Source organism: Archocentrus centrarchus, chromosome 8, assembly GCF_007364275.1.
Source record: "Archocentrus centrarchus isolate MPI-CPG fArcCen1 chromosome 8, fArcCen1, whole genome shotgun sequence".
NCBI lineage: Eukaryota > Metazoa > Chordata > Actinopteri > Cichliformes > Cichlidae > Archocentrus > Archocentrus centrarchus.
This window is the reverse complement of record NC_044353.1, coordinates 27,390,376-27,410,715: the sequence shown is the minus strand read 5'-3', so window position 1 is coordinate 27,410,715 and position 20,340 is coordinate 27,390,376. Positions and strand designations below refer to the sequence as shown.

At 41.7% G+C, this 20,340-nt stretch overlaps 1 protein-coding gene across 6 annotated transcripts in view; it reads right to left on the bottom strand.

Moving 5' to 3' along the window:
- The window catches only part of cacnb1 (calcium channel, voltage-dependent, beta 1 subunit), a 39,999-nt gene extending 21,115 nt beyond the window's left edge, over positions 1–18,884 (bottom strand). For 2 of the 6 annotated variants that reach the window (XM_030736093.1, XM_030736095.1), the window contains exons 1-2: positions 18,745–18,884; positions 12,713–12,799 (exon numbers count right to left, since the gene is read on the bottom strand). In XM_030736093.1, the coding sequence (XP_030591953.1) occupies positions 12,713–12,799; positions 18,745–18,834 (177 nt within the window). In that variant the 5' untranslated portion in view covers positions 18,835–18,884. Of the gene's footprint in view, positions 1–4,419; positions 4,534–12,712; positions 12,800–18,744 lie in introns of those variants that run through there. The other 4 variants (XM_030736091.1, XM_030736092.1, XM_030736096.1 and 1 more) reach the window with 3 other exon arrangements.
- Positions 18,885–20,340: the final 1,456 nt, after the last annotated feature.

Below are 20,340 nucleotides of genomic sequence, written 5' to 3'. Positions count from 1 at the left end.
CAAAGAATATTGCCGATATAATATCAGTGTTTTTACAAATAAGACTGCCAAACTGAAAGTTTTCATCTAATGGGTCCAAACTGCTTTATCACAGAGTACAGAAGGAGCAGACAGGGTGAAAACACATGAAAAGAGAGGCAAGTAAAGTTCACTAATGACCCCCCACCCACACACACACACACACACACACACACACACAAATGCACAGTTTTCTATCCATTTTCTGCACAGCGGCTGCCACCGTGATGAATTTACACCTCCTTAGCATTGAGAGCAACAGAACGCAGGGGATTAATAGAATAAGGAGCGAGGGCGGGATGGCCAAAGCAAGTGCTCTGAATAATGAGGGTTGAAAAGAGTCACCCTGCAGCAAGGAAATGAGTTAACAGTGTTTCTCATGGTACAATGACACAATAAAAAAAAGGAAAAAGGAACACTATAGTCAAAAGAACATGGCTAATTCCATCTGCAGTAATTTATATTTGGTGGTATTGGCTCTAGAACATGGAATACATGGAAAGCTCTGAAGGAGAGACCAGCAGCGTCACTGACCTGATGTCTGTGATTGAGTCTGGCACAGCATCAAAAGGAGGAGTTGGGTTACAAAGCGGCTTGCAGAAATTCCAGGCTAAATCACATTAAGGGGACATCTTATGCTCATTTTCAATTTTTTATTACTGTAGCTTTGCACAATTCAGTTAAAAATAACCCTTATTCATCTTAATGACTTCGCCTTAATGCAGCCCAACCAAACCATTTTAGCTCCCTGCCATTCCCTTTAAGCCAGCTTTCTCCTGATTGGCTGCTCTCATACACAAAATGTTTGAAAAGCAGATGGGTGAAGGTGTGTGTGTGCTTACAGCCAGAGCTGTATATTGGAGATGACCATATTAGGGATAGCCACTCTCACTGACATCATAGAGCACTGCAAATGTAGTTCCATTTGTTATTTTTGAATCCCTTTCCTCGTGGTTCACGGGGACAATGCCGTGCACCTGGATCTACTATTGGGTTTTGTACATTGTACTGTATGTATGCATGCATGTATATATTGCATGGGACCACTGTCTGCAAAGCAAATCATCCCACAGGGACTTTAAAGACAGAAAAAAGGAAAAACATATAGGGCCCCTTTATATAGCACACCATATGTGAGATTCGCCAACTGGAAGCATAGATGGGTATTATCCGAGTAATCAGCTGATGTGGGCTTGCACTGACATAGGTTGATCTACTGAGTTTTGCAGCTAAGCTTGACTTTGCGGTTTGTCTGAACTAATGTTATTCTCAATATTGGAAAAAAGGGAGTAGTTGCATCAAGTAAAGCAGATACATTTTTGCAGCATGCATTAAGCTTACAAAATGAGATTATTCATTTGGCATCGGTACTGTGCTTGTCCCTATGTTTTAACATCTTCAGAAAACGCAGCAGATCATCAGCGGTGTTTTTCTGTTATGTAAGGCAACAGTGCAGAGGTCAGACGTATTCGTTTGTTAGTATCACAAACAACAGGAACACCACAGCAGGTGTTGTCAGACTTCACAACGGATTACTAAGAGGTAATTACCCTCAGAGAGCTAACAAATACTACAATCCACAGCCCATGTAATTATTCAGATAAAATTGCACTCATATTAATTATCAAATCAGAAGATGTGTACATTTAAAAAAAAAAAACATGGAAAAGCCACAACACCTAATGTTCTTTTCCGATTTGCTTCGGGGGGGGGGGGGGGGGGCACAGTCATTAAAGACTTGCGAGAAGAAGAACAAAACAACTCAACTCAGACATCTGAAAGCCAACCAGAATGCTTTAACAGTCCAAGCCTCAGTTTCACCCACTGTGTATTCATATCACACACAGGGTGAGGTTAACTCAGTGAGGACAAGTAGGAGGGAATAACTGGTGAAGTAACAAAATATATGTCTCACAAACTGTCTATTCACAGATTAAAGATTTCCTGGCTGAAGCTAATGGCCAGTGACTGTAAATGGCCTTGGCCCCTTCTGTCACAGCAGTGTCATGGCAACCAGATGGACGGTGGATGGAAATTAGCAGAAAGATGAGTCATGGACCGAACTCGCCAGAAATCCCCACAGACAAGCAAGTGAGGAACTCTAACAGCAAGTTTCCTAATTATGAATTTTCTGATGAATAAAATCCCAACAAGTTTATGCAATGTGGTTTAATATCACATAGTATTTAAATTGGGGACTTCCAGATTACTGGAGTTTAAGTTTATCAAAAAATATCCATATTGCGTCATCGATTTTGAGCCATATAAATCAGGAATTCAAGGATTCCAAAATTCTGATACAGTGTAGCGTAGCGCAAACTTGCAAAATTTTGTAAAGAAATTGTATCTGCACTTGGATGTAATTTGTTTATATCAGCTGTTAAAGCCAGCTTTTGCCAAATAAGACTTTTAAATAAAGTTACTCAACAACCTAGAGAAAGTTCTTCGTGCTTTAATTACATCTAGACATGATCATTGCAATTCACTATATGTCAGACTGAGCAAAACACATCAGCAGCCAGTTCTAAACGCTGCTGCTGGGCTCCTGATTGGTACGCGGAAAGCGTGATCATATTTCATCCATTCTTAAATCGCTGAACTGGCTTCCTGTGAAGAACCGGGCATTCCCAGTGGCAGCTCCAAAACTCCGGAATGGTCTCCCTCATCAGATGAGGCCATCTACCTCACTAACAGTATTCAAATCCCAACTGAAAATATGCCTCATCTCAGTAGCTTTTTCAGCTATGTCATTTTCCCACATGTGTGTCATTATTATTGATATTATTATTTGTTAGTGTTCTTAAATTATTTGTATTGTTTCTTTGACCATTTTACTTGCTGTGCAGCACTTTGGTCAGTGTCTGTTGTCTTTATATGTGCTGTATAAATAAAGTGGTTGACATATCTATTTACTTTTTTGTTGTGTGTGTGAATGTGTTTACCTCCTGCCTTGTTTGTGTATGTTTTCTTTTTGACCCAGAGGCGGTCCAAATGAGACTAAACTAAATGTCTGCATATAGACTAGCAGTCAACACGGTTGCGTGATGTTGGTCGATGTCCCTGAACAATCCTAATGCACCCACGTGGAAAAGAAAGAAAGAAAACTTCCCTCCAATAGCTGTTTTTTTTTCAAATAAAAGTCTTATAAGTCTGATAATATGATTTGCTCATAAACGTGGCACTGTTTGCATTGTTCTTGTGTAACATTAAATATTTACTGGAATTAAAGGCAATTCTTACGCAAAGTACAAAAGATGACACTTTCACAAGTAAATTCTGAGATATCTCAAAATAATTACAAAATATACATAATACAAACGTACTTTTAGGTTTAAAAAAATATATATATATGATATATATTATTTTATATATATATTTTATTTTATATACTTCTCATTTTGTAATTAAATACAGCACAATACAAGCAGCTGATATGCACATAAATTGCATATAGTATGCATATAAATTAATCTAACTGATGATGTGTGCACCACATTCATGTCCACGTGCACTGCTCATTTAATTTAATCTGCACAAAATAAATTTTGCTAAAACAAGAGCACAATATATATAATGTATCATTTGACCTTTAATCAATTCTCAATTAACAGAAAGTTCACAGTGCTGATTATTTGAGGTTTAAATCTTTTGTCCTGCAGAAATGGCAAATATTTATTAATTCCACCTTCTAATACATACGGGTTAATACACTTAAGACAGATAAAATCATAAATCTGCGGAAATGTTCCAGAAAATGGAAAAATTTAAATATGCATTTTTTTAAATAAACAGATTAACTGTAAAAATATTTGTGAGTTAGAAACCAAGCCACTGCAAAAAGAGTCGCCTGAAGTTTAGCTCAATTCTTACTCAAACTAGCTACAAACATAACCAATACAACCAATACAACAATGAAGATATGAAGTCATTGTTCTCTTAACATATTCTGGAGTCCCAGCACCACTGATCCAAAATTCAACCCAGGCCTCTCTGAAATTAAGGGACAGCAGTAAAAGAAACCCCCTGAAATGGCCACAATGCAGGGATGGCCCGAGAGGCAGGACGCATAGCCGCAGACACAACCGGTAGGACTGGATGTCTAATTAAAAACACAGCGACTTTCCAGCAGCTGTGGCCCGGCCCAAAATGGAATCACACAGTCGTAGAGGTAGAAGAGGGGGAGCAAAGAAAGCCGCAGAACGGGAGGTAATAACGCTATCAGGACATGACACAAAATTATATTCTCCAGTCATATCTCAAAGCCTCTCCTGAACTCTTCTGAAGTCAGTCCATATACACTCACACTAGGAAAGGAAACTCACACACACACTTGGACTCCATGCTTTGAGTGAGACACAGCAGAAAGTGCACAGCTTGTAGATTAATCCAGATCCTTCTTACCATTACAGGCCTTTGAATCCTCTCAGTCCTCTCCATACCTCGTTTGCCACACTCACCACACCACGGCAAACCAAGGGGGCAATGCCAGAGTCCGCCGACAGAGTTACGTGTATATCGTGGGACCTAGTACGAGTGTCTGCTCATTAGTTTAACAAGTGCATGAGCGTATGCGCGTGTTTGTGAGTGGATGTGCGTGTGGTGTGTGTGTGTGTGTGTGTGTGACAGGGGAGAAAGCCAGAAAAGAGTGTCGTATGCCTGAAACTAAGTGAGCGATCTCTTAACCTCCAACCCTTTAACACACACTCACACACACACGCGCGCACACACACGCCCACCCCCCCACCTCCACAACCCAAAGGAACGTGAACCTTGTGTAGAGGAAGGGAACTGGAACTGGCTGGGGGGTCAGGTTGCAGGACTTGTGCTACATTTGCAAACTGGGGAAATATATTTAGCACTGGCTGGGCAGAAACAGGGACGTGAACACACTGAGACCCAGAAGGAGGCTTGGTATGCAGCCGTCAGCCATTCAATGCCCCAACTGACGTGGGAGAGGACTGGGGCAGTGCCCAGGGAAACCCCCTCCCCTCTCTCTTTTTTGCTTCAGTCACCCTGGCCTCTGTCCCAATCTCATTCTTCCCAAACCTCTCTCTATCTCTCTGTCGCTTTGTCTCTCTCTCAGAAAAAGGGGTATCAGACTAGGGATTAATGTGGATATGAGAGGAGGTAAATTTAAAAAAAAGAGGGGCAGTCAGTGGTTCAGTTCTGTAGTACCAAATTGAGGACATGAAGAGCAGCAATCTGGGCTGTGACACTTTGAAGCAACTGGCGCTTGACAACTCGAGCCTTTGAAGTATCTGTTGAATAGTTACCGCTCATATACCCATGAATGCACCGTCTACATTTTAAACATCTGTTTTAAATGTAGACTGTTTTTCCATCTGCATTTAAAACAACTGTTAAAAAGGCTAAAAAGGAGGCTGGTGGAGAGGCAGATAGTTGTAGTTGGAGGTGTAGTGGAGGTGGTGGTGGAGGTAGGGGGTAAAAAAAACAAAACAATTTTATCCACTAGAGGGCAACCTCTGACACAATGACATGGGCTTCTTTATGGTTATAGGCCCTATCAGCCCTTCCTCACTTGTGTTTGTAGCTGGTGACAACAGAGTCAGCTGGGGGAAGGTGAAAAAAACAGAGAGCTGCTAACCCATATACCAGCTGGCTCCTCGAGCAGCTAAACACAGCAGCAAAGGGGGCTCACTGCTGGGATTCATATGTCAGAGCTGACAGGAGGACTGCTTGCATCCCTCCAGGATCTAAACCCTCGATGTCTTTCATATATGTCTATGGGGAAATTAATGGGTTTTGGTATTCTGATGTCAGGAACTAATCTGTGTTAAATGCAATACCACATGCAGGTTTGACTTGTTCTACTTTTAAAACTGATTCTTTTCCAAATATAGTTTTTAAGAAATCCAAATTGTGGATGAATTTGCACATTTTGTTTTCATCAGTGCAAATTTCAGGTCTCATGATGCAAAGTGCCACAGGAATATAGGTGTCATGATCAGGTTAACCTTTTAAAATGTGTCAGAGAACGGTGCACATATTTTTGCTGCTCAGTTAGAAGTAATGCTGTGCTGTATTCAACACAAAATGATTATCACTCTCTATAAATCTAGAGAATGCTTCTGTGGAGTGTAAATAATGGCACCCCGCATGTTTAATATTGAACTTGCAACACTATTCCATCAAGATAAAGGTCACATCTTGCAATGTGAAAAAGAAAGGGTTCACAGGACTCCTTGCAGTCCTGTGAAAAACTAAACATAGCTTGATGTAATAACTGGAAGTAATCATTTTCCATATGACTTTATCAGTCTCTCACATCACTGTAGAGGAATTTAGGCCCACTCTTCTTTACAGTGTTGCTTTACCTCGCTTTAGTTCATTGAGGTTTGCAGGCATTCGTTTATGCACAGCTCTCCACAGCATTTCAATTGGGTCGAGCTCTGGACTTTGGCTGGGCCACTGCAGCACCTTGATTCTTTTCTTTTATAGCCACTCTGATGAAAATTTCTCTGCTGTGCTTGGAATCATTATCTTGTTGCATTACCAAGTTACTTATTTTTATTCTTCTTATTTATATATTCATGCTACTTATTATTGGATGCAGGTGCAAACTACATTTCACTGTGCATTGTACTGTGTATAACTGTGCATGTGACAAACAAACCTTATCTTATCTTATCTTAGTTTGGGCTAAGCTTTAGCTGTCGGACAGATGGCCTCACATTTGACTCTAGGATACTTTGGTATACAGAGGAGTTTGTGGGTGACTTAATGACTGCAAAGTGCCCAGGTCCTGTGGCTGCAAAACACCACTGTGCTTGACAGTTGGTATGAGGCATTTGTCCTAATATGCTGTGTTTGTTTTTTTGCCAATTATGTGCTGTGCATTATGGCCAAACAGTTCTACTTGGGTCTTGTCTGTCCAAAGGACATTGTTCCAGGAGTCTTGTTTATTCAGATGCAACTCTGCAAACCTAAGCTGTGGTGCCATGTTGTTTTTAGAGAGAAGAGACTTTCTCCTGGCAACCCTTCTAAACCGGCCATACTTGTTCAGTCTTTTTCTAATTGTCACGTCATGAACTTTATCATTAAACATGCTAACTGAGGCCTGTAGAGAGATGCAGCTCTTGGGTATTTTGCAGTTTCTTTAAGCATTGCATGGTGTGACCTTCGAGTGAATTTGCAGGGATGTCCTCCTTGGAACGATTGGGGCATTGTTTTAATACACACCAGAATGCTCCAGAACAGAAAACTGCCAAAACTTATGCTTTGGTAGAGGTGGTAATAACGTGCATTTGATTCAAATCACCTGGCTGCTATCTATCCTCTTAATTTCTATGGAAGCAATAAGGGTGCACTTAGTTTTTCACAGAACTCCTGTGAAAACTTTATTTTTCACATGATTGTAGAGAGAGAGATTTATCTGTGTCCTCTGATAGGCCTTGGTATGAAAGCATGTTTTCAGAGAACACAATGTAAGAGAATATGCTTGATATCATTTAAGCCATGATACCACCACATAGTTTGTTCAGCAACGTGGCTCCAGCTCAACTGTAGTCTAGGCACTGTCTGCAGCAAATGTAGCAGAGTAGCATCAAGGCTGACGAAACACTGGCGTGAATTCAAGCAATATCTTAAGTACTAGTGACCACCACCATTTTCTCTTTTTCAGTATAACTTGAATTTATTATCTATATAAGCTATTTGCTGGTGTATTAATAGCATTAAACATAGAGATATGAGGGTGGGCTGAAAAGTTCATAGGCTGACTAAGAAGGAGTTATCATACAGTAATTAAATTTGGCATGCCTTAAATTCAACTTTACTGATGCCAACGGCATGTTTTCTTTCCAGATAAACCCACGTTGGATACAGAATTGAGGACTTGGAAAAGTACTACTGGAGACATTTTGTGAAAACGGACCAAAATTTGGCACCATGGAGTTATCAAATATCTGTAGAAAATGGGGTTAGGCCCCAAGGACACTAATGCTGGGATGTTTGCCACATTAGGGGATGATGCTCCAGCTTTATCAACTGTGCAAAAGTGAGCAGCTGAATTCAAGAAGGGTAGGGACCCAAGGTCCAGACGGCCTGCCACAACCACCACCCAAGAAAACACTGACCGTGTTCACGACACGGTGATGGATGACAGACGGTTAACTGTTAATCAGATAGCTAAGGCTGTAGGCATGTCCCGTGAATGAGTTGAGAACATTCTGCATAACAAACTTGGCTTGTCAAAGGTTTCTGCTCGGTGGGTGACTTTTGACGCCTGATTAAAAGCGCGCCAGGCTGGTCACATCGCAGGCGAACTTGGCACTTTTTGAAGCAAATCCAGCCGATTTTATTGAATGTTTCTTCACCCAAGATGAATGTTGGGTTCACCACGTTGAGTCAGAGATCAAATGGCAGTCCGTGCAGTGGAAACACCTGTCTTCTCCCCCACCAAAGAAGGCCAAGGTGGAGTCATTGGCAGGAAAGGTCTTCTGGGATGCAAAGGGCATTGTGCAGCTGTGAAAGGCAATCAAGTGAAAACAACCTGGAGAACTAACAAAGGGGGCTCCTGTTTCACCAGGACAATGCTCCTGCACACAAGTCTGTGGTTGCAAAGGCTGCTCTGCACAACTGTGGGTTTGAGCTGGTTGATCGCCCTTCATATTCTCCTGATTTGGGACCATCTGACTATTTTCTGTTCCCCAACATGAAAAAACACTTGGCAGGGAAGCAGTATTGCACCGATGATAAGGTCATCGCTGCTGTTGAGGACTTTTTTGAGGGTCAGGATAAGAGTTTCTATATCACGAGAATCCAAGCGCTGCAACACCGATGGAAGAAGTGTGTGGACCACATCGGAGACTATGTTGAAACACAGAACACATGGTCAAGGTCGACAATTACATCGTGGTCAGCCTATGAACTTTTCAGCCCACCCTCGTAGTTGAGCAAGGCTGACCCACATCAGTCGATATTGTTCTACACATCTACTCTTAAAGGCCACACTGTTTAAGTGGTTTTATCTTTTTGCACAGTTGCTGTGCATCTGCAACCCACCTCCACCTTCAACTTTCACACTGTGTCCGGTATAATAAAAAAAATCTTTTGTGTTTTATGCCCACTCTGTTGTGTGCATCGGTTTGCTGCTGCTTTTCGCTGTGATTGGTTTGTTTGGTAGCATATCCAGTGTTAATGCAGTATACAGACAAGCACAAGGATGGAAACTCAGTGAAACAAAATGTAAAAGGCTGTAACTGCTTGCTCACTATAGTAATGCAATAGCTGGTATTCTGCTAGTGTTCAGCGTTCCTTTCTCATTTTCAGAGCTCTGACAACTCTGTCCTTCCTGCTCAGTAAAGCGACTGCTGTTCAAGATTTATTAGCTCCAAGTCCAACAGGAACAGCTCTGTTTTACTCGCAGTGGTGGGCAATGCAGACACATTGGCGCACAAGTATTAAATGCAAACAACAACACTGTCCACTGCAGTGGGGACTCAACCCAGTATTGTAAATTATGCTTTACACTTAGGAGTGTGGAGAGGTGGGGAGGTCCCACAACAGAGCCATGCTGCCAAGTATTTCCTCCTGACTATGTCATCCTCACTGAACTGATCTTTCTTTCTTTCTTTCTTTTAAAAACTTAAATAGGCATCAAAATCAGCCTTAAGAAGCAAGTACTGGTTGGGCTCTCATTTCTGGTGATGAGGACAGCAACAGACCATTAGATTTGTTCTCCATAGATCTAGACGCTCAGGGTTGAAGAGGAATAGAAAGTTCAGCCTTGCTTTCACATTGTCTGACGGAGCCTCTTCAGGAAGCACATCCTTATTAGCTATTATGTGCTCATTATAACAAACCCTCTGATTTGATGTTGTATCATGACTGCATCTGATTTGATGACTGCATCTGTTTGGGGGTTGTTAATGACACGATTGCTCGAAAAAAGTGAACATGAATACCTAAGTAAAAAGTTGTTTGTTTGTTTTTTTTCCCTGACATCATCACAAATACTACTGGAACAAATTCAATAATCCCGACTTCATACAGCAGCAGCAGCAGCAGCAGCAACAGGAGCAGCAGACAGTCCCTGCCTGTATTCACACACCTGAAGACAGAGTGTGTTTTTGTTGAACTTGACACTACACAAACACGTAGGCTGCACCCACACGTACACACACATTCACGAGCAAACACAAACCCATATAAACATGCTCTCCTTCGTCTCTCCATCCCACTGTGCCTGCACACGGGGAGATTCAGTAGCCCGGTTGCCATGGAAACCAGGCCGAGCGTACCAGCCGGCTCTATCGTTTTTTGTGTGTGTGTATGTGTGTGTGTGTGTGTGTGTGTGTGTGTGTGTGCATGTGCACACGTGTGAGAGATGAATGCGCGTGCACTTGCGTAGGTGTGTGTGAGACTGTAAAGCCTATACAGGGCTCTGCTTTCAGTTGTTCAGCTAATAAGGGCTATATGTACGAAAACCTATATAACGCCTGCATGCTTCTTTTCCTGCAATTAATACCTTTTAAAATATATATATATGTCACCATGATTTCAGAAATAAGGTGCATGTGTGAAAACACTCCATACACTTAACAGTTGAGGTGCTAAATCAGTTCCTACATTATGTGCAACATTTTGACTTTTTAAAATCCCTCTGCCAACTCTGATGAGTGGATTTGATGTGCAGTAGCATAAAACATGGACATCATATTTATCTCATGAAGCATTAAATCATCCTTACTACAGCTAATGTGCTCTTTATCCAGCATAGGTGATTATGAACACTGCCTAACTGTAGTCCAGTCACAAAAGCCTCTTTTCCACTAGCACCTACTTGGCACCTACGACTCGACTCGGTTCTGGTCGTTTGCCATTACAATCTCCCTTAACGTGGGTGGGGTCGTTATAGCAAGGCAGCCCGAAAGTCCTCTGACGTCATTTGTATGAGACACAAAAACAAACGACACCAAGCACAAAAACATCTGTGTTTAGTGTGTAGCCGTTTCAAAAACAGCAGCCTGTTGTTGTCACATTTTCAGCTTGACTCACCTTGCTTGGAACCCAGGTTGAGTAAGTACTTAAAAAGTACCTGGTACCAGGTACTACCATCTAATGGAAAACCCTAAAAATTGAGTCATGTCAAGCTGAGTAGCTACTAGTGGAAAAGAGGCAAAAGTTAATGAAGAAGAAGGCAGTGGGAAGCAGGATATGTACAGGCAACCTTTAGAAACCACAGGAGTTGAGCTTCCTGTGTTCACCACATGGCAGTGAGATTTTTTTTCCCCCCAAAGAAACACCAGTACTGAACAGGTAAATGTCATTCAGCTTGGGGCACATCATTTCCTCTCACAAATGAAGAGGTCAGATGGAAAAGGGGGTCTCGTTTAGCTGCGACGCAGTGTGTCTTTGAGAAATGTCACGGCCAGACAAGGACTGCTGCGTGGGTCATGAGCGTGTGATACCCGAACCAACTTCCTCAACCCCCTAAGGAGAAAAAAGGTGCAGAGCTGAGGAAGGAAGGTTTCTTCAGCCATTCCTTGCAGGAAAAATGAATATCTGCAGCTAGACAAGTTAAAAGCTGTAACTTGTTCACTACATGCAATAATTGACAGAGAAATCCACATACATACATCAATAGGGTAAGAGGGGTCAGGTCAGAGGGCACTGGTGTGGGATGAGGCTGGGATGAACCTGGGGGATTGGAATTCACAACTGGACCTGGAGGAATCTCTGCAGATGTCTCTCAGCTCAAACTCTGCATGAATAATGCTGTGTGTGCGCGCAGCTGCAGCCACAGAGGTTTTACTGTGATGTTATCATATCATAAATGTTTACTTGTGCAGTGTGTGCACTGCCTGTGACACGCACAGGTAAAGAGAGAAAGGATTTTTTTTTTAAGTGACTTATAAATTGCAAACATAAATAAATAACCTACTTTTAACTCTGCAGTAAGATACATTTCACACTTGCTTGAGCTGCCACAGCAGTTTTTTAAATTAAACATTATGTTTGTTCTTTAGGCCTCCTGTGTATAACCAATACACTTAAATTTATATTTATGTGATAAAAACTACATTTTTATTGAAGCAAGGTTAATCTTCGGAAATATTACTGTTAATTCCACCAATGATGCAAGTAATGTAAAAAAAAAAAAAAAAAAATATATATATATATATATATATATATATATATATATATATATATATATATATATATATATATATATATATAAACAGCTAGGCTACATCTGCATTAAACATTTAGAAACCAAAACTGATTTGTGATGCAGTAAGTCTAAACCTTTGTTATTACTGGGCAACTTATGTTTCAGAAAAAAAAAAAAGTTTTCTAGGTTTGTGCTCACATTTTTAAAGTAAAACTTTGTGGGTGTCAAATGGATCAATCCTGTGTATGTTTGCAAATAAATGATCAGACATGTTGTAAGTGATGAACTACAAATAAGCTGAATTCTTTCTACAAAAATTTGTTGTTGTTTTTTTTTGGGGGGGGGGGGGGGGGGTATTCGCATATTCAGATAGTTTTGTCTGACTAAAAAAAGAAAAACAAATACTTCCTGTTAAAAAACTTCAGTAATAACTCTTGAAATGCAAAGGTACCACAAGTCCTCACTTGACTCCGTTAAACTTGTTCTTCATTAAATAAGACGAGGCCAAGTCTGGTGCCCTCATTAAGTCTGAGGGAAGGATTAAGAGTGAAATGTTACCTGTCGGACAAAGCTGTTTGAGGTGGTGTCAGATGAGGTGCTTCCATCTGAGCGCTTAAATCGGCTCTTCCTCTTGGCGTACTTTCCCTGAAAGAGGATTTGGAAGGAGAGAGAAAAACAGAAAAAGTTTAATTATGTTCCTCTACAATAATTATCTTGACATATTTCTTGCAAAACCTCGTTTCCGAGGAGCATGACAGCCATTAACATTTGGCGCAGCTCTTGTAAAAGCTTCTGAATATGATCAGGCAATCAGATTGAGCCAGAGATAAAACGGCCCAAGTCCCAGACCGCGGAGGAAGTCGGGCAGAGAAAATGCTGCGTGTTCATGAACTGCCTTCATTACTTGTCATTTTTCATGTTCTGATGCAAACTGGGACCTTGTAATCTGATTGGTAGACCCCTGGCAAATGTCCTGTCCGGGTTGCGCAGAGGCCGCACACCCTGCCCACCCATTGTCATGGTAACGCAGTAGCACCTAATCACATTTGCTGGCAATCAGGAAGCCGGCTATGCTCTTCTTTCAGCATGAAAAACAAACTGCTGATAAGGAAATACACAAGGTCGATTGATACACAGAAACGCCGTGCTGCCACATACAGAGCACATTAATACACACCTTAGGCAGGCACGCTCCTGCTGCTAGGGGATCACTGGTGGTACAGCTGAGTGGTTGAGCATTTGACTACAGATCAAAAGGTCTCCTGCTCAGATCTGGATGTTCCCTAGTTTTCAGTGTGTTTATGCAGGAACAGCCACGGTATTTTTACTTTAAAGGACGGCACTGGTGCATGTTTCATCTTGTTTACGCAGATCCGCACACGATGCGATTCCTGAGCAAACTCAGGAAAACACACTAAATGTGTATTTCATTCTTTTCTGTTTCTTTCTGGTTAGTTTACAAACCCAACCCGACAGGAAACTCGCTCGAAAATAGCCGCTTCCAAACGCTCGTTTTAGTTTCTAGTGAAAATGAGGCTCTGTTAATGTCAGCTATCACACAGCAGAAAAAACGTCTCTCTTTCAGGTTTACTTTACCACAGCTGCAACATGCCTCCACTAGAGGTTCTGTTTGTAGCATTTTTTACTGTTATTTTCTGTGTTCCTTTTTTTCTTGCATTTTTTTTGCAAAATAACACTTTTTATGGCGACACACTCTTGGTTACCTCGAACATCCTGAAGGAACTATGACGTATTTTTCTATGACGTGAGTAACACAGACTAACATTTCCCTTTTTTGCCCTTATGTGGACCCACAAGAGCCCCCCCCCCCCCCCCCCCCCCCCCCCCAAAAAAAAAAACCTGATATGGATTCCAATAGTATTTTCTAGTGATACCACTAGCTAGGAATTTTTATTTTATGTGATAGAATTATTTATTATAATAATGGTTGTGTTAAGAAAAAATTAAGCACACATCTGGTCAAATGAAAATAAAAGAACTGTGAAAATAAAAACAAAAAATGTGTTTATCATAAATGTTCCCCGCCATGCTCCCGACATAAAGAGAACTTCATGGCTGACAATTAAAAAAGTACATTAAAAGTCAAAACAGCTGGGCTACTGGGAGCTTCTCATACTGATAAGCAATAGGTCAGTATTCAGCATGAAACCCTCACACATCCTCTTCACAGTGACACTCCGGTAAACCCTCTGTTTGTAATTGTTTCTCATTCATCCTACGAGAAACAATTCCTTTTATCTGCTACTGTTTCCAATCAGCCCCCCAGATCTTCTAGACACACACACACACACACACACACACACACACACACACACACTCAGCAATGTAAACAGTGAACAACTGCCTCAAAACCTCCCAAATGTCAGCGTATAATGGCTGCTCTTGGACTGGTACAGTAGGAGGGCTCCAGAGACAGATTAACTACCAGCCAACAGTGAGTGTCCTCTACTCAGTGTTTCGCTATCACTGTCACATTATGTTCAACAGGGCAAACTGAGGCCCTTGGATGAATGATGCTGTCACGCTTGCCTTTAAACAAACATGACCTGTTACACCAGCGCCAACTGGTGCGAACAAAAAAGCACGCTGCGGCCGAGAGGTTTCCAGTGTTAACAAATAAAAGGGAACACATCTGTTACACAGTCCTTTCCAAAAAAAAATGCAGCCCAGGAATCCATTTCAATCAATCCCAAGCCTCCAGCAGCGCAAAAAAATTATCTACCGAGCCTTCTGTTGTATGCTTGATTTGGTGTTTTTGATGGGATAGGATGAGTACACCACAGGATGCTCCACAGCAAATTACTGTGTTACAATTTTCTGCTAATGTAGTTAGTGGGTTTTAATATTGAAATTGAATATGAAGTGATGATACACTGTCAATGATGTGGACATGCAACTGTACTTTGTGCTGCTCAGATTTAAAAATAGAGGATGACATCACTGTTGGCAGATCTGTCCACCTACACTGACTGAAAGAACCCAAAAATCATGACTTCTCTGAAGATGTGCTGTGTGCACTCATGAAAATATTCTCTCACCCAAAATGTTAAACACAGTTTGATTTGTGTTTGGATATTTAACTTATAAGAACATTCACAAAATGTCTATATTTTGGGCTGATCAGCTGATCCCATTGTCAGCCCAGATCAGTAAAAGGCATATATGATGTGCTATTCAGGCTGATTTACTCTGCCTACAGTTGCTGTGCCTCTGCAGGCCACTTTGCAACCCACCTCCGCACCAGCACATCCCTTTTATGCTATATCTGACTTTATAAATATTTTCATTGATGCCTGCTTGGGACTTGTTCCTGCTCTGCCACACCTTCTCCCTTTACCTGCCCTTAAGTGCACTGTAGGGGTGTGCTCAGCTCGCCATCTCATTTTATCTCAGTGCTGCTCACATCACCTGATTGCTCAGCTGTTACTCTCAGAGCATCTAACCGGCAAATCCCATATAGTAAAAACACAAAGGAACTTTCTGTGTAATAATGAGCAGTGTTTAAGCTTCTTTACCCCACCCATAGTTGCTGTGCATCTTCTGCAAATTGCTTTGCAACTCACCTCCACCCCAGGTTACACTTTTCATGCTGTATCTGACTTAATCTGCTCTGTGCTGGTGTGTTGCTACTGCTGCTCTCCTGGCTTTAAAGGGCAGGTAGGTGTGCTCTCTACCTTATGCATTCCATAGGCATGTAAGTGGGGAAGTGTCCTGAAACAGGGCCATGCTGCAAAATAGAAATGACTGCAGATGAAAATTGTTCATGTGGTGCATGTGCTCCCGTGTCATCATCTTGATTATCTGTGCATTATCATAAAATGTTAACAGGCAATTTTGTTTTGATATTCAAACAGTAGGAAAAATTACATTGTGGCAACCAATGTCCATTGAAACAAGGTAAATTCCTCCTTTTCCTATTGACTATTAAAAGGCCACTTCCTAATGTTCTTTTGTAATTTCTAATGTAACTGATGGGAGACAAAATCCATGGTCCTTATTCTGCGTGCAAATACACTACACTGCCAAAAGTATTTGCTCACTCTGCAGAAAGTTGCTCAGACCTCTGTGCACTATGCACATACCACTAACAGTTGCGGAAAATTTAGTAGTGAGGAAATTTCACAACTGGTCTTTTTGCACAGGTGACATCCTATCACGGTACCACGCTGGAATTCACCGCGCTCCTGAGACAAATGTTTGTAAAAGCAGTCCGCATGCCTCGCTGCTTGGTTTCATAAACCTGCGGCCATGGAAGTGATTGGAACAGCTGAATTAAATGAGATGAGTAAGTGAATACTTTTGGCAATATAGTGCATATCAGCATGTTTATCTGACGCTAACAATAAAGCAAAGTTAGTGATTTAAATATAAAATTATTTCCTCGGTTTCTTTCTTTTTCCAACTTCCTCTTTTTTATAGAAAGTCAAGTTGCTGAGTTTTGTCTTCCAAAAATCAATAATATCTGAACCAGTAAGTGATGGACTCGTCTGTCTTAATAAGGGCACCTCACTATTGTTTTAAAACAATACTCTCTACTGACTGCATAGATCACAAGTGCTCACATGTACAGACAGGCTGATGGGTTTTGACCACATCATATACAGCTCTTATTGAGATGCAGCTATTTAATGGTAACAGGTTTACAGTAATTGGTGATGATGTGACATGATCGGCAATCAGCAGGATGTAAACAAACAGCAAATTATTTCAAAAGCCACAATGAAAACTCCCAGATTTTCGACAGCAGCGTAAAAGGATGTTAGGTCTGAAAGTAGCCTTGCAAAAGCAATATTTTTATAACTCACCTCTCTTTTCATTTTCAAATAGGTGATTCTGTGCATTTGGTTACAACCTGTTAGACAGCTTAGTCCCAATGATTGTCACGCTCGAGAAGCTGCTGTGCCACCAGATATCTCAACAATTAAGGTAGTAAATTGTATCAAGGCTGCTAAATGTGTGATTAACATGACGTGTGTGAGAGCAGGTGGATACGTGTGCTAGCTTGCATGTTTTTAGCAGGATCTCCAGGACTGGAGCCACGATGGGGCTGATTCCTGTCACTAAAGGGCAGAGAAATGCCAGAGGAAGTGGGATAGGGAGCTTCCTGCTGGTAAACATCCTCCCAGATTAAGTATGTAATTAAGGAGGGAGCTGTTTGTGTGAGCAGGAAGGCAGGGAGATGTTGAAAGGTATCATGAACGTATTTCACTCTTTCAGACAGATCCCTTGATACAATGTTCTGCTCAGAGAGTCACACTGATCAGCAATCTGACAGCGGTCAGCAGGTACAATCTTTAATCTATGCTGCCCTCAGTCCCTGAATCTGGATCATTTCTCAGCCCACGGTTCATTTCTTCTTCTGTGTTAAAGAGCTGGCTGGTTAGAAAACTTTGACCATCTCCTGCAGGATATTAAAAGTGTGCGGTTTTCTTTCTTGTCTCTCTCCAGCAGAATTACAAATGCATATGACAGCATAACCCGCTGCAGGTCATCATGAACTTTACATCTAATCTCTGCTGCCTGGCACAAGGACTGTGTCCATCTGCTTCTCACCACAGCCTCTCAGCAGATAAAAATCTGATTTCTAAAAACAGGCATCTCGCATGAGGTGAGAAGGCGAGAGCAGGACGGGCATAGTGGCACATTCAAAGCGGATGGAGAGCTGAGGGGGAGAAGTGGGAGTAAAGAGGAGAGAGAGCAGGACTTCGCATGGTTTGTCTGTGATCGTGAGGTGTTCTGTTTTTTTTTCTTTCCCTTCTTTAGAGAGACAATGACTGCACCCGGCGTGGGTGTGTTTGCTCTAGATATTCCCTTTTTTTCCACCCATTTATGACTAAACATGCCCCCAACATCATCTCACTTCCTAAGAGCCACTGTGTATTTATGGCTGTAAAAAAAGGGTGACACTGTGGGGAGATGAGTGATAAAATTATAAATGAAGGAAAAATCATTTAGTCAAGTTATTGTGAAGGAGGAAGGGGTGTTACAAAATGGGGGTGAAATGTCAACAGAAAGCAGCTCCTCCTACCAAAAACTTACCTCTCTCTGTGATTTATGGCAAGAATCAGATTCAACTTTTTTCCCAAGCTGGTCAGATCAACACGTTACTCGATAATTAGACATCAATTAAACAAAGGCGTGGTTTTCATGAGAACCCACTGGTCGGACGGCATAAAAACAAGCGTTACATCATGGTTACACAGCACAGACTTGTTAACAGCAGCCAGGATTAACCGACTAAACACAGAACAAGGATGCAGCTGTAAATCAGAATCCGTAGTGAGAAAAAAAAGACTAGAACATTTCATCCATTTCATTTCTTCTTAAAATCCTGCATTTGACTAAATTCATCAGTGCGGGCGTGCACGAGCATTTCAGACCCCCGAAGGCAAATTGAGCGACTTAATTGACGAACAACCTGTTAATCTTCAGAAGTGCAGCAGCTTTATTGTTCATCAGCAGCCTATTTACTATAAATTCAAAATAACCTAGGCGGATTTTTTTTTTAAAAAAAACATAATTTTCCCATAATATTTATGCTTTATCCCGTTCCCGTTTCTTGGTCTTACCTGTGTGTGTGGATGATGGTCGAACATGTCCATTTGGATCTCCTGGGTTGAGGTCGAAGGCGTCCTGGACATACTACTTTTCTGTACCATTTGATTTAACTTTTTAAAAAATCTATTTTCAGTCTCGTGTGTTTATGATGGTTTCGACAGACTCATGTTTTTTTTTTTCTCTCTCTCTCGCTTTCTCTTCAGGGAGGATGATGCGCCTGAGCTGGCTGGTAATATAATGGCAACAGCTGCCTCCTTCCAGCCTTTAGCGTTACACACCGTCGCACCAGCGTTTACACAAGAGTCAAGTTAACGGCACGACGCACGGATATATCCGGTTATACTGCTTTCAAAACAAAACCCTGTGAAAAGCGTAAATACTCGCAGGATTATTTTTTAATCTGAATGTTTATATTATATAGGACAAGTTTACCGCTACATTCATCTCAGGGTGCTATATAGAGTAAGGCAAAGAGTCCCAATGATCAGACTATCTTCTATGAGCAAGCATCTGGGGGTAGAGAGGAAGAACTCCCTATTAAGAGGAAGAGACCCCCAGAACCAGGCTCAGAGGCACCCACCTTTCGCAACCAGTCGGGGTTTGAAGGGATTGAGAAGAGAGGAAAAGGGGTAGATTGTGAATAACACAAACTATGGGAGAGAGGAAACAAAAGGTAATGACATTCACCACCGGCACATAAACACGAGTGAAAAGAAGAAAGTGGAGAAATGCTCATGGCATCATGGTAAGATGCACTCAGCACTTCTGATCGCCTTAAAAGTAGAGAGCGTCTGCTGAGTCCAAACCAGGCTTTCATTTCATTCACTTTTGTTGACACAAGATTATGATGAGAGGCATCTGATAGTTAGAAACAGAGGCGAGGTTTTTTTTTGCACTACTTCAACTACTTCAAAGGTGGAGGGAAAAGAAGAAAATTCCAGCAATAGCTGCAGTAAATACTGCAGCCTTATTGCTTGAGATCTGTGGTCCGTGTGCTTTCAGGGCGGCCAGGATGCTCAAATCCATCAGTCACAACAATAAGGCCAAAAACACTTGGCGTCATAAGCCATGTTGGGTGTAGTATGTTATTTGGGCTTTAAAAAATACAGTACAAGATGTTCATTTCACATCTTATTTGCAGTGTTTTGTCAAAACAACACACACAGGTTGTGTAACTTCTGGAATTCGCTGGGTTAGGGTCGGGCTAAAACTAATGATTGGCAGTTCTGTAAAAGTCAGTGAAAGCTGTAGTAGAAGAAACAAATGACTACAAAGCAGGTCTACAACCACACCTGCAGCAGGCAGGCTTTTATTTTGAAGGCAGCATCCTCTAACTGCGGTCGGGTTTCTGTCTTTCTCTTGGCCTTGATTTCGATTCTTTCTCTTGTGTGCGCGCTCAACTCAGCAGACTCCAGCTGGAAGCCGAGGTCCACGCCCCACCGAACAGACCCCACCCTCACTTATCGATTGATGGAGAGAACAGAGCCGCAGCCATGGATGCTGTGGGTGTGGAGAGGCTGTCAAGCTGAGCCACTGGTCCCCGCGCGGGGATCCAGGAACTAAAGGTCCTGCGGGGCTATAATGGAGGTGAGAATAGTTCAGTTTGA